Consider the following 12,386-nt stretch of genomic DNA (forward strand, 5'->3'; position numbering starts at 1 on the left):
ATCTTAAAAATATTATGATTATGTATTTTCCTTCACTGGCTTTCAACTGCAATTAGAATAAAATCATAATCTTTGCAGAATCTGTCATTGAAACCTTCGAGTAAGATGCTCAAATCTGAGTCTCACTCATCTCTTATTGGCTTATTTTTAGACTGATTTTCCACAATAGTAAAATGAGGATGATAATTGCAATTTTATCAGAGACTTGTAGTAAAATGAAATAAGAAAAAAAATTATATTCATATGGATTATATTTCATAAACATATGTATTTCGATATGAATATTTATTTATAGTTATATTCTTTGGCATAAATATATTATAAAACATTTAATATACTTATATATTATATAATACAAATATATTTGTGTGAATTCATTGTTTAACAATGCTGCTCATAGATAATCAAAAGCAAAAGAAAATTTCCTGGAAGTGTTTCCATCCCCTCCTCTCCTCCACCTTTTATGCATTATATATAACATATTCAAATGAATATTTTTTATATATGTATGTATACACTATTGAACAAAACTTTAAAAATGTTATTCCTTTTGACTCTGTAATACTACTACTAGGCAATTATTCAAAGAAAATAATCAGAGTGTACAAGGAGATTTGCATGTTAAGATCATCCTAAATGTAATCAGAGACTGGTTACATAAATTATGGTTCATTCATATGAGTAGATGCTTTACAGATTTTGAAATCCATACGGTAGAAGAAAAAATTAAGACATCGAGATGTACATGCAATATTGCCAGTAGAAAAATACACTTCACCTCAGGAATATGGTATGTTCAATTATAAGGGAGTATATACACACATATATATATATATATTTATACACACAAAAAATACTTGATAGGGAAGACAATAAAATATTAGGTGCTTATCTTTGGATGATGAAATTCTAGGGAATTTTAATTTTTCTTTTTGTCTTTTCTGTATTTTCTAAATGAATACAGTAAGGGTTGTTATCATCAGAAAAAATAATTGTGTAGGGAAAAAAGAAAATGCTGTTTGCATTAGACTGTTTGGTTGATTTTATTCTGTAAAATAAGGTTTACAGATTTTATTCTGTAAACTTTCTCTACCGTACGCTCCCAGACCCGTGCAACTCTCGCTTTTTTTTTTTTAAAGATTTCATTTATTTATTTATTTTAGAGAGGGGAAGGGAGGGAGAAAGAGATAGAGAAACATCAATGTGGGATTGCCTCTCATGCCCCCCTTGCTGGGGAACTGGCCTGCAATCCATGCATGTGCCCTGACTGGGAATTGAACTGGCAGCCCTTTGGTTCACAGGCCAGTGCTCAATCCACTGAGCCACACCAGCCAAGGATGTAAAATAAAGTTTTAGCAGTGATTAGAACTGATTTTAAATTTTAAAGACACTGCACCTAATGGCACCAACAGGGCTGGACCTGGTTTAGACCCATTCCAGTACATGAATGAAAATGTGTATTAAAGTAGAGATTTTAATTTAGATATATGTACATTTATAATGTGCATGGTAAAAATTTTAAATGGGGAAAAATATTTCACTTTCCTGTTCACTCCTAGGCCTTCCCACACTCACCCCCAGGCCTCCATTTCCTCTCCTCTGCAGCAACTACTGAGCAACTTCCTGTGTGTTTTGTTCAAAGATCTGTGACTATACGAATCTATGCACCACTCAATACAACATTATATAGATCACACGTATCCATGGAGAACTGTGTTGCTCTCTCCATTCTTTTAAATAGTTGAATGGAGTGCCATCAGATAGTTAAAGCTTATTTAATGCTTCTGATATTGATTAAACCGTTCTTTCTGCTCTTTTGTCATTTTAAGCAATGTTTCCATGAATAACCTTCCACATATGTTTTAGTACACTGATGTTTAAGCTAATGTAGGGAAAAACACCTGGAAGCTACCTCGTGGGGTTGAAGGATATGCACACTTTATATTTTGATAGGTAATGGCCAAGTCACCCACCTCTCTATTTTTGTTCCCACTGTCTCACAACACCGTGTAGTACAAGTTTTGTATTTCACCAATTTGGTAGCTGAACGTAGTCTTTTGTAATCCCAATTTGTGTTAAAAAATTTATTGTGAATGAGGTTGAACATCTTTTCAAATGTGAAAAAGCCATTGTTATAAAAATATAAAGCCACTGGTTCTTACCTTTCTCTGAACTCTCTGCTTATGATCTTTACCTGTTTGTGCATTGGATGGTTGGTCTGACTTTCTCTTTTTCTTAAAGTGGCTTATAGGACCCCTATTTTCAGAAATTTATCCCTTTTCTATTATATATCATATTACTGTCCATATTTTCCAGTGAAAGATTTATTTATTTTTAAATTGTTTTTTGCAGAATATTTTAGTTATTATTTAAAGACATTTATCGATGGTTTTTTAATGGCTTTCAGGTTTCCTGTTATACTTGGAAAGGTTCTTCACCTCTGTAAGATTATTTTAAAAATAATGTTTTTAAAATAATGTTTCTTTCCTTAGCATTTTAACTTTAAGGATTAAATCTTTGATCCATCTGCAGCTTATTTTGATGTAAGGAGTGCATTAGGATTAATTTCAGTTTGTTCTAGAAGTCTACTCATTTGTTCTAACACCATGTGTTTAAAAGCCACCTAAATGTGGATAACCTCTTTTATAGTGTGTTTGATTTGGCCATTTTTCATTGTTAATTTCTAATTTCATTGTTAACTTCTAATAGCCAGAGAACACAGACTATATAGTTTCTGCTTGTTGGAAATCTGTTCAGATTTTCTTTGTGGACAATTTTTGTGAATATTTTGTCTGTGTTTGAATGGATGTGTATTTTCCACTGAGAGGAAATGCTTGTTAGATAGTTTGTCAATTGTGTTACACAGATCTCCTATAGTCTTCTTATAGTTACTGTACTAGATTTTTCAGTCTCTTAGAGAGATATGTGAAAGATTCCTGCTACTTTGGAAAATGTAAGTTCTTTGAATTCTCTGAAGTTCTTTTGAAAGTTTAAGTTCTTCTAATTTTTTTGTGTTTTTTATTAGTTTAAATTATATTTTATTTATGCTATTACAGTTGTCCCAATTTTTACATCTTTGACCCCCTCTTCTCAACCCCTCCCTCATTCCTTCAGGCCATCCTCACACCACTGTCCATATCCACTGGTCATGTGTCTCTATTCTTTGGCTACTATAACCCTTAGGCTGTACTTTACATCACCACGACTATTCTGTAACAACCAATTTGTACTTCTTAATTCTTTCACCTTTTTCACCCATCCTCCTGACTCCCGTCCCATCTGGCAACCAACAAAATGTTCTCTGTATCTATGATTCTGTTTTTGTTTTGCTTGTTTTTTTTTTATTTTGTTCTAGACTCAATTGTTGATAGATATGTATTTATTGCTATTTTGTAGTTCATATTTTTGATCTTCTTCTCCCTCTTGAAGAAGAGACCTTTTAAAATTTCATATAATAATAGTTTGGTGGTGATGAACTCCTTTAGCTTTTTCTCGTCTGGGAAGCTCTTTATCTGTTCTTTAATTCTAAATTTAGCTTTGCTGAGTAGAGTAATCTTGGGTGTAGGTCTTTGCTTTTCATCACTTTGAATATTTATTGCCAATCTCTTCTAGCCTGCAAAGTTTCTTTTGAGAAATCAGCTGACAGTCTTATGGGAGCTCCCTTGTAGGTAACTGCTTTTCTCTTGCTGCTTTTAAGATTCTCTCTTGTCTTTAAAATTTGGCATTTTAATTATGATGTGTCTTGATGTGGGCCTCTTTTAGGTTCATCTTGTCTGGGACTCTCTGCACTTCCTGGACTTGTATGTCTATTCCCTTCACCAAGTTAGGGAAGTTTTCTGTCATTTTTTGAAATAGGTTTTCAATTTCTTGCTCTCTCTCTTCTTGTGGCAACCCCATGATGTGAATGTTGGTACACTTGAAGTTGTCCCAGAGGATTCTCATTTCTGGGGATTCTTTGTCTTCTTGCTGTTCTGATTGGGTGTTTTCTGCTTTCTTATATTGTAAATCGCTGATTTGATTCTCGGTTTCATCCACTCCACTGTTGATTCTCTGTAATTGTTTTTCATTTCAGTTAGTGTATCCTTCATTTCTGACTGGTTCTTTTTTATAGTTTCCATGACTTTCTTATGTTGTTGAAGTTCTCACTAAGTTCACTGAGCATCCTTATAACCAGTGTTTTGAACTCTGCATCTAGAGATTGCTTGTCTCCATCTTGTTTAGTTCTTCTTCTGGTGTTTTGTTCTGTTCTTTCATTTGGGCCATGTTTCTTTGTCTCCATGTTTTGGCAGCCTCCCTGTGTTTGTTTCTGTATAGTAGGTAGAGCTGCTATGACTCCCTGTCTTGGTAGCATGGCTTAATGTAGTAGGTGTCATATAGGGTCCAGTGGCCCAGCCTCCCCTGTCACCCAAGTTAGGTACTCAAGGTGTGTCCATCATGTGAGTTGTATACACTCTCCTCTTATAATTGAGCCTTGATTGCTGTTGGTAGGTCAATGAGGGGGATTTACCCAGGCCAGTCAGCTGCAAGGACTGGCTGTGACCCCTGACCACCAACCTCTGACAACTGTGAAGGATCAGCTGTGCAGGGGTCCACTTCACGAGGCAGCACTTACTTCAGCAGGGCTCTGGTGCCCAATGAATTTGCCCCTTGAGTGTGTTTCTTGTGGAGGTGTTTGAGTGGTGATGCTCCAACATGGTCTGAAGCTGTCCATCAGGTATGCAGGTGCTGGGGCATCCCAGGAGGTGCAAGCCAAGGTCAGCCTCAACCTGTGTTCTTACTGGGGCCAACTGGCAGAGCTACAAAGCAATCTGCAGCTGGCTGCTATTTGTGCTGAGTTTGAATGTGCCGAAGTGAGTCCAAGCTATGAACCAAGGCTGGCTGCTGTCAGTGCTGAGCTGGGGCCACATAGCAATAGGCACAGGGCATGCTGAGGCCAGATGCTACTTGTTTGAGAGAATTTAGAAAAATCTGAAGCATGAGCCAAGACAAGTCATTCATATGGAAAAGCCACTGAACAGCTTGGGTGGGACAAATGGTGTGAGCCAGGTTGTTGGGGTCTCAGATATGGTACCCCTCTGCCCACTCTGTCAGGGGAGGGCTCAGAAAAGGAACAGTGGCCTCTGCGAGCACTTCTCTCTGGGAGAAAGCTGCTCCCCCCCCCCCCCAGCTCTTGCCCTGATGCTGGACAATACAGTTCCTCCCCATATGTCTCTGGTGCCTTTCAATTGGCTGCTCTTGTGCTGGAGCTCAGAGAGAGTGAGTCTGAGTCAGAGAGAGTGAGTTAGACAAAGGGTGTGCATGGGCCCTTTAAGAGGAACTGCCTGGGACTCTAGCAGTTTGTCTTCCACAGCCTCCATCCCTACTGGTTTTTTACAGCCAGTAGTTATGGGGACTTATCTTCCTGGCACTGAATCTCTGGGCAGGGAGGGCCTAGTGTGGTGCTGGGACCCCTCGCTCCCAAGATTTCCCTCCTGATTTTTATCTGCCACACGTGGGCGTGGGACCAGCCCATTCCATAGCTCCACCCCTCCTACCAGTCTTGATGTGGTTTCTTCTTTAATTCTGTAGTTGTAGGACTTCCATTCAGTTTTATTTCTGGTGGTTCTGAATGTTTTTTCTGTAGTTTAGCTGTAATTTTGACGTGGTTGTGCGAGGAGGCAAGTACCGAGTTTACCTATGCTGCCGTCTTGAGGGGACATCCTTGCCTTCTTTTAGGAACACAGATGTGGTTGTGTCACTCCTCCGTGATGTGATTTCCTTGCCTGGTGATATCTGCCCTCAGCTTCCCAAAGAGACTCATCTCCTGCCCTCCTCCACTCACTTTGTTTCACTCCCTTAACCACAGAACACACTCAAGCTAATTATTTATGCAGATAATAGCTGCATAGTTTCTCTTTCACACATTACAGGAAAAGGTAAATTCCTTTTCATGACTCCTTCCCCCCCAAGTTGTAGTTTTCTTTTCCATTTCCCAGAAGGAACAACTTTAAAAATTTGCTGTTTCTTTCCAGACCTTGTTTTTACATAGATGTCTGTAATCACTGAAAATCTAATTGTATTGCTTTGAATATTTTTAAAAAGTAGATGTATGGGTTTTTTGTTATGTTGCAACTTGTTTTTCTCACTGCCATCATAATAACATATCTTGAATCTCTATCCATTTTTATTCAGAAGGAATGCGTTTCCTTAACCTCTGCCTAATATTGTGTAGTATGACTATACCTTAGATTATTTAACCATCCTTTTATTACAGGACACATACGATGTTTCTAGTTGTTTGGGGTTACCCGTCATGCTGTGAGGAGACTCCATGAACATACCCTGTTAAGCACACAGGTGTTTCTGTAGAGTGTGATTTGAGGAATGAGCTTGCGAGCTTGTCCTTTTATATGTCCAATAGTTTGTGTTTGTTGCACTTTGAATATATGCTGTTAGGTGCTGACCCCTTCTTTAAGATATCTTTCCTAAGTACAGGTATTTTCATGATAATCGATTGCTTTTGCATTGAAAGATCTTGGCTCTGCAGCCCTTGGGAATTCAATGCAGAGTGTATTGCATTGAATCTTTCCAAGATACTGTCCCTTTAGTTTCCTGAATTAAGAAAACTTGTCTAAACAATGCTGTAAGCTCTAAATTAAAAGGGAGAAAAAAGGTTTTGCCCCATAATTCCAGTTCTAAAGAAGGAAATAATCAAGGATCTGTACAGGATATATGAAAAAGCCTCTCAGTGCAATATTATTTTTAACAATAAAGAAATAGAAATTGCTTAAAATAAAATTTGATATATCCATATGCTGAAAAATCTAGAAACATTAAAAATATACCAAAGAAGAATATTTAATTGTAAGGGTATAAGTTTATTTTAAATATTAAGTGGGGGAAAAAACGTGTGCACACACCTGGTTATGCAGCCTGATTCTCATTTTTATGTGAGTATGGATGTGTGCTGTATGTAATGATAACTGAAATGATGTTATAATTTATTTTATTTGGGGGGATAACAATTTTTTTATTGTTGAAACTTTATTTTAAATATTCACAGTGTTTTTATAATCCAGGTGCAGACAGGAGGGTTGTTTTTTTTTTAAGTTTTAAAGGCTTTTTGGACACTTTAAAAGTACATTAAAGCTTACCTTAATGTGCAAGTTAAAAATATTTCTATTTTACCATCATATGAACAAAATATATGGGTCCTGGTTCATTACCTCTGACTAATACCTCTGAGTAATAGTTGGGATTTGTGTTTTCATTCAAGAATGTTAGTAAATGCAGGGAGTTTTAAAGATCAAGGATCCTATCTGCTTTGTTTCAGGAAGGAAAGAGGTCCAAACAGGTTAAGGTCATTTGAGGTTAAGGGGAGTGCCAAAGGCACAGAGTCTCTGGGATCAAGGAGATGATGGAGCCGGACGAGAAGTCAAAGGTTTCCTAGTTCAAGGTTCTCAGACGGTATCTATTCAGGACCGCCTCCTAAGTTAAGGGAGAGCCTGAGTCAGAGTTCAACAAACAGTTCTTCAGCTTTGCAAAGAGTCTGAACACCATTGCTACCAACTGAACTTTCACATTCGTTATTCCTGCTGCGCCCTGCTCACAACTCTCTGACCATTGGCTACTTTGTGTACCTGCCTTCCCAAACAGTGAGCTACTTAAGGGCAGGAGCTTGGCCTGCTTGTTGTTTCTTCCCTGTATCCACAGCAAAATGTCTGACATGTATTGTAGTCGATGTAACAGCATTTGACGCAGGAACAAACCAGTTAATGGTACTTTTCTTCTTCATCTGAATATAATGTCTTTTGACCTAGGCTACAACTATATTCGACTAACTCGGGACAAGTATGGCTTTCAACAATTGTCTTTTTGAAATTGGGGAGGATCTGACCAGTGAAGAGGTGGCCTCCCTCAAGTTTCTAAGCCTGGACTACATACCACAAAAGAAGCAGGAACCCATCAAAGATGCCTTAATGTTATTCCAGAGGCTCCAAGACAAGAGGATGGTGGAGGAAAACAACTTGTCCTTCTTGAAGGAGCTTCTATTTCGAATTAATAGACTGGATCTCCTGGAAAAGCACCTGCACACCAGCCAAGAAGAGATGAAGAAGGAGCTTCAGATGCCGGGCAGGGCTCAGATCTCTGCATACAGGTGGGGAGATTCTCTATGATGTGAGCACTGGGAGGTGTGGGGGGAGTGGACACATCTTTGTGGGAGGCTTGATTGCAGGTCGTGAATGTACTATGACTTTGGAGGCTCTAGGAAGATGTTCAACCAGGACCAGATAAAGAAATTGAGAAACCTGATGTATAATTCAGGAAAAAAAAATAGCTAAAACCATAAAATAAAATTTTCAAAGTGAAACATTACCTTAAGTACGCTGACATTAAAATAGACCTTTCTAAATGTTCTAACTCTCTGTTATGTGTCTATTACCTTGGTGTTTCTGCTTTGCTGATGCCCACATTGTGTGCTTACTTTGTCTATTTTGGATAAAGCATCTCTACGTTTCACCCTGAAATTCTCCTCCTGCCTGCTTGTGGATAACTGTGGAAATTCTCAATGGAGTTTCAGGCTTGTACCCGCACTTGCATTACAAAGTCCTCCAATGAGGCGTATGCTGCTGGTTGTTCAGGACAACCCGAGACTGCTGCGCCCCTGTAAGGCTGGCTGCTGCTGAGAGGACAACGGTGACTTGGGGGTCAGTTCTCTCAGTGAGCAACGGTGACTTGGGGGTCAGTTCTGCCACAGGCCTTACAGCTCAGCCTTTCTTCACCTGTGGGAGAGTGGGTAAGCTAGGTGTGGTAACAAGTCATGTTCAGTGACATCTTTGTGACTCTTAAGACTTTAAATATAGAAGTGTATTAGCAACTTTTCTCTTTCAATGTCTCCTGTTCTCAGACACTCCTTAAAGTTATTTTTAACTTCCTTTCAGAAAACTTCTACTCAAGCATTGCCGCGGCCCGTTTCACTGTCTCTGCTCGCTTCTCAGCAGCTGTGGTCCGTGCCGCATGAAGCCTCACAGTCGGGGCTGAAACCCATTGTCCTCTGCTCGACTGGCCTTTCTATTTTCAGAGACCTGAGGTTCTGGCACATTCCTTGTGATATGTTTCTCTACTTGAAACTTGATGGTTTTGATTTTAAATGACAAGAGAGAGACTCTGGGTATATGTGTGTTCTAGGGTTGCCGTAACAAAGTACCACAAACTGGATGGCGTAACACAATGGAGAAATTAATTCTCTCATAGTTCCAGAGGCTAAAAGTCTGAAATCAAGGTGTCAACAGGGTTGGTCCCTTTGGGGGTCTCTATGGAGAATCTGTTTCATTCTCTTCTCCTCGTTTCTTCTGGGTACAGGCAGTCCTCGGTGTTCCTCCTCTCGTAGACGCAGCAGTCCAGTCTCAGCCTCCATTCTTCCCCTGGTGTTTGTTTGAAGTCCCTTCTTCGTATAAGGGCTCCAGTCATTGGATTAGGGCCCATTCAAATCTAGTATGATCTTATTTTAATGAGATCACAACAGAAAAGGCCCTTTTTCTAAATAAGGTCCCGTGGGCATGTTCTGGGTGAACGTGAATTGGGAAGGGTAGGGAAGGAGGACACTATTCAGTACTGGCTAATTTGGTTTGATAAGATTGCGAAGTTCTTCAGATTATGGGACTGATGCGCCGCTGCCTACCGCGCTGAGAGGGAGCCTTAGACTGTGAAGTTCTTTTAAGGAATTTTGAAATTAGGCACCAATTAATCAAAAACAAAAACAAATGAACAAACAAAAAGCCCCCCGAAATCAGCCCCAGAACCAGGAAGGCTGGCAGGTCTCATCCTGTGCCCACCATCTCGGTCTTCTGGGGGCTGGGTTAGACTGCCGCGCCAGTAAGGGGAGACGGCGGCCTGCACCTGCCTGCGGGGGGTGGGGCAGGAGTCCCGAACAAGGCAGGATCCTTCTGTTACAGTATTCAGCATGTTAGTTTGGTGACAGAAGAGTCAGCACAAGCATAGTCTACTGCTTCTTCCTCATTGTTGGTCATTAGCCAGGAAATAAAAAATACGCTAGCATGGTCCTTTTCATTTATAAGAAAATGTTACCACAGGGGGAAAACACAAGACCCATGGGTCGAATCCGGCCCTCCACCTTTCTTTGTCTGGCCCAGCACCTTGTTCCTACCCGGTGGCAGCGCCGAGCTCTCACTTAACTGTTGAGGAGTAGTTACATTTATACAGTCCTAAAATTACATTCAGCCCTTTAAAGGCAACCGTAAGGATGATGTAGCCCCTGGTGAAAATGAGTTTGACACCCCTGCGTTAAACATTAAAATTTTCAAATTATAACTTCTACTTATAAAATAAGTATCTTCTAACCTCTCCAGGTTTATTTGTAGGCAGTGATGCTACAGGAAAACCAGTAGGTTTCAGTAATGAGAAAAGTAAAAGGGCAAAATACCTTATAAGAAAGTTAAAAGGGGCAATAGCTTTTGACTGGACCCAATCTTGGCCAAAGTGAGAAAGCTTTAATGAAATACTTCTAAGGTAGAGATTTCATGAGAAGAAGGATGGGACAGATGATGATACTTCTTTTTTACTGTAAAAAGAGTAACTTCTTTTTACACTGTTTTTATTTTCAGACCTTTAATTTTCTAATTTAACTTTAATGTGTTTTTGTATTGAAGTTATTTGCTTTACACTATAATAAAGTTTTCTGATTATAAAACATGCCCTTGTTCATTGAACAAGTATACCCCAAAAGCCTATCACAGGTCAGGAAATAATACTGCCAGGTATGGAGCACTAACTGTGCTGCCAAAGACTGATCTAAAGCACTTCGGGTAAACTTATCCGTGCAATCCTCGACACATTCCAATGGTGTAGATACAGAGTTACCTGCAGTCTACAACGAAGAAAAATGTGCAGTTTTTCTGAAGCCACACTACTCATAGGTGGTAGAACCAAGGTTCCAACATTGTTAGTCTGGGTCCCCCGCATCTAAACACTGTACCTCACAATCTTCTGAGCTTGTGGCAGCAAAAAGGGCATGGACCCTGCTCTCAGGGGACTTGGGCAGCTTTGTAAACAGACAATTGTATGTGTTTCCCTTTGGGCAATCCAAAGGCACGGTGGGGTGAATGCAGTGCTTGAGGTCACTCAGGCAGTGCTTGAGCTGTTAGTGTACTAGTGGTTGTCTGGAGACAGATAAGGGAAAGGAGTGTGGGGGCGGGGCAGCCGGGTATGGGGAACAGATGTGGGAGGGTGGTGAGGACAGGCTGACATGAGGTGGTAGGCCGGACTCGACTCACAAAGCTCTGTATTCCAGAACTTGTCTGGCCTTCCTACTGAAGGTGATGACTGGGAGAACACTGACAAGTTTTAATTGGGAAGCGATGATCTGATTTGCATTTTGAAAAGCATAATGTCTAAAATGAAAACTTTTTTTACTGCAACAAGATCTCAATTTTATAGTGAAGACAAAGGAAAATCACAATTCATTTAGCGAAATTAACTGATGGACCAAGTTAGTAGAACTTTAAATTCTGTTAAAGGTAGGGGTGTCGGGCAAGAGTCAATCGTCTTCTGCGTCACTACACCAGCCTCTTTTCAAGGACTCAACTCATGAATCGTGTTATTAGTTAACTTCATTTTGAAGGGAAGCCATTGGAATCAAATCTGCTGTGACTCTATATATCAAATGGGAAACTGTTTAAAAAAGCATTTCTCAAGTGTCTCCATTTCCCACTACAGGGTCATGCTATTCCAGATTTCAGAAGATGTAAATACATCGGAATTAAAGTCCTTTAAGTTTTTTTTGAACAATGAGATCTCGAAGTGTAAACTGGATGACAACATGGTAAGCCCTGGTGTCATGTGAAGAGTTAGTCCTGAGGAAGAGTCAGTCAGAGGGGATTTCTGAGACGGCAGAGAAGGCTATTCCAGTAGAAGCAACCTGAATTCTCCTTTTTTTAAAAACCAAGGCTGAAGAAGCAAGCTGTCAGGCAGGAGTGTTGTAGGTGTGATTCCTTAGTATACGGTGAAGGGCTGCTCACATTAGTTAGTAGGAGCAAGGCAGCGTCAGGAGAAAAGTAGGAGGCTGGTTGTGGGGGCACAGCCCAATGCGGGGATCCTGTGGAGCCAGGAAAGATGGTGGTGGGCCTGAGATGTTTTGCCCACTTCTGAAACAACCTAGAATTCTGTGTGTGTGTGTGTGTGTGTGTGTGTGTGTGTGTTTTGCCAGAGGAAATGCTGGATGTGAGGCAGTTCCCGGAGGTGTCACCATGGGGACCAGGGCTGTTTTGTAGCCTTCATGTAAATGTGTCCACAGGTGGTTTCAGCACAGAGCCTGTGTCCTGGGGCCTGATGTGGCTTCTTCTCTATCTTCTCACTTCTGTATTTCTGGGCCAGAAACCACACAGTTG

At 40.1% G+C, this 12,386-nt stretch overlaps 1 protein-coding gene across 5 annotated transcripts in view; it reads left to right on the forward strand.

The window, feature by feature from the left end:
* The window catches only part of CASP8 (caspase 8), a 37,670-nt gene that overhangs the window by 16,603 nt on the left and 8,681 nt on the right, over positions 1–12,386 (forward strand). For all 5 annotated transcript variants that reach the window (XM_053918936.2, XM_045198398.3, XM_024563951.4 and 2 more), the window contains 2 exons: positions 7,800–8,137; positions 11,716–11,821. In XM_053918936.2, coding sequence (XP_053774911.1) covers positions 7,833–8,137; positions 11,716–11,821 — 411 coding nt within the window. In that variant the 5' untranslated portion in view covers positions 7,800–7,832. The remainder of the gene's footprint in view (positions 1–7,799; positions 8,138–11,715; positions 11,822–12,386) is intronic.

Source organism: Desmodus rotundus, chromosome 2 (assembly GCF_022682495.2).
Source record: "Desmodus rotundus isolate HL8 chromosome 2, HLdesRot8A.1, whole genome shotgun sequence".
NCBI lineage: Eukaryota > Metazoa > Chordata > Mammalia > Chiroptera > Phyllostomidae > Desmodus > Desmodus rotundus.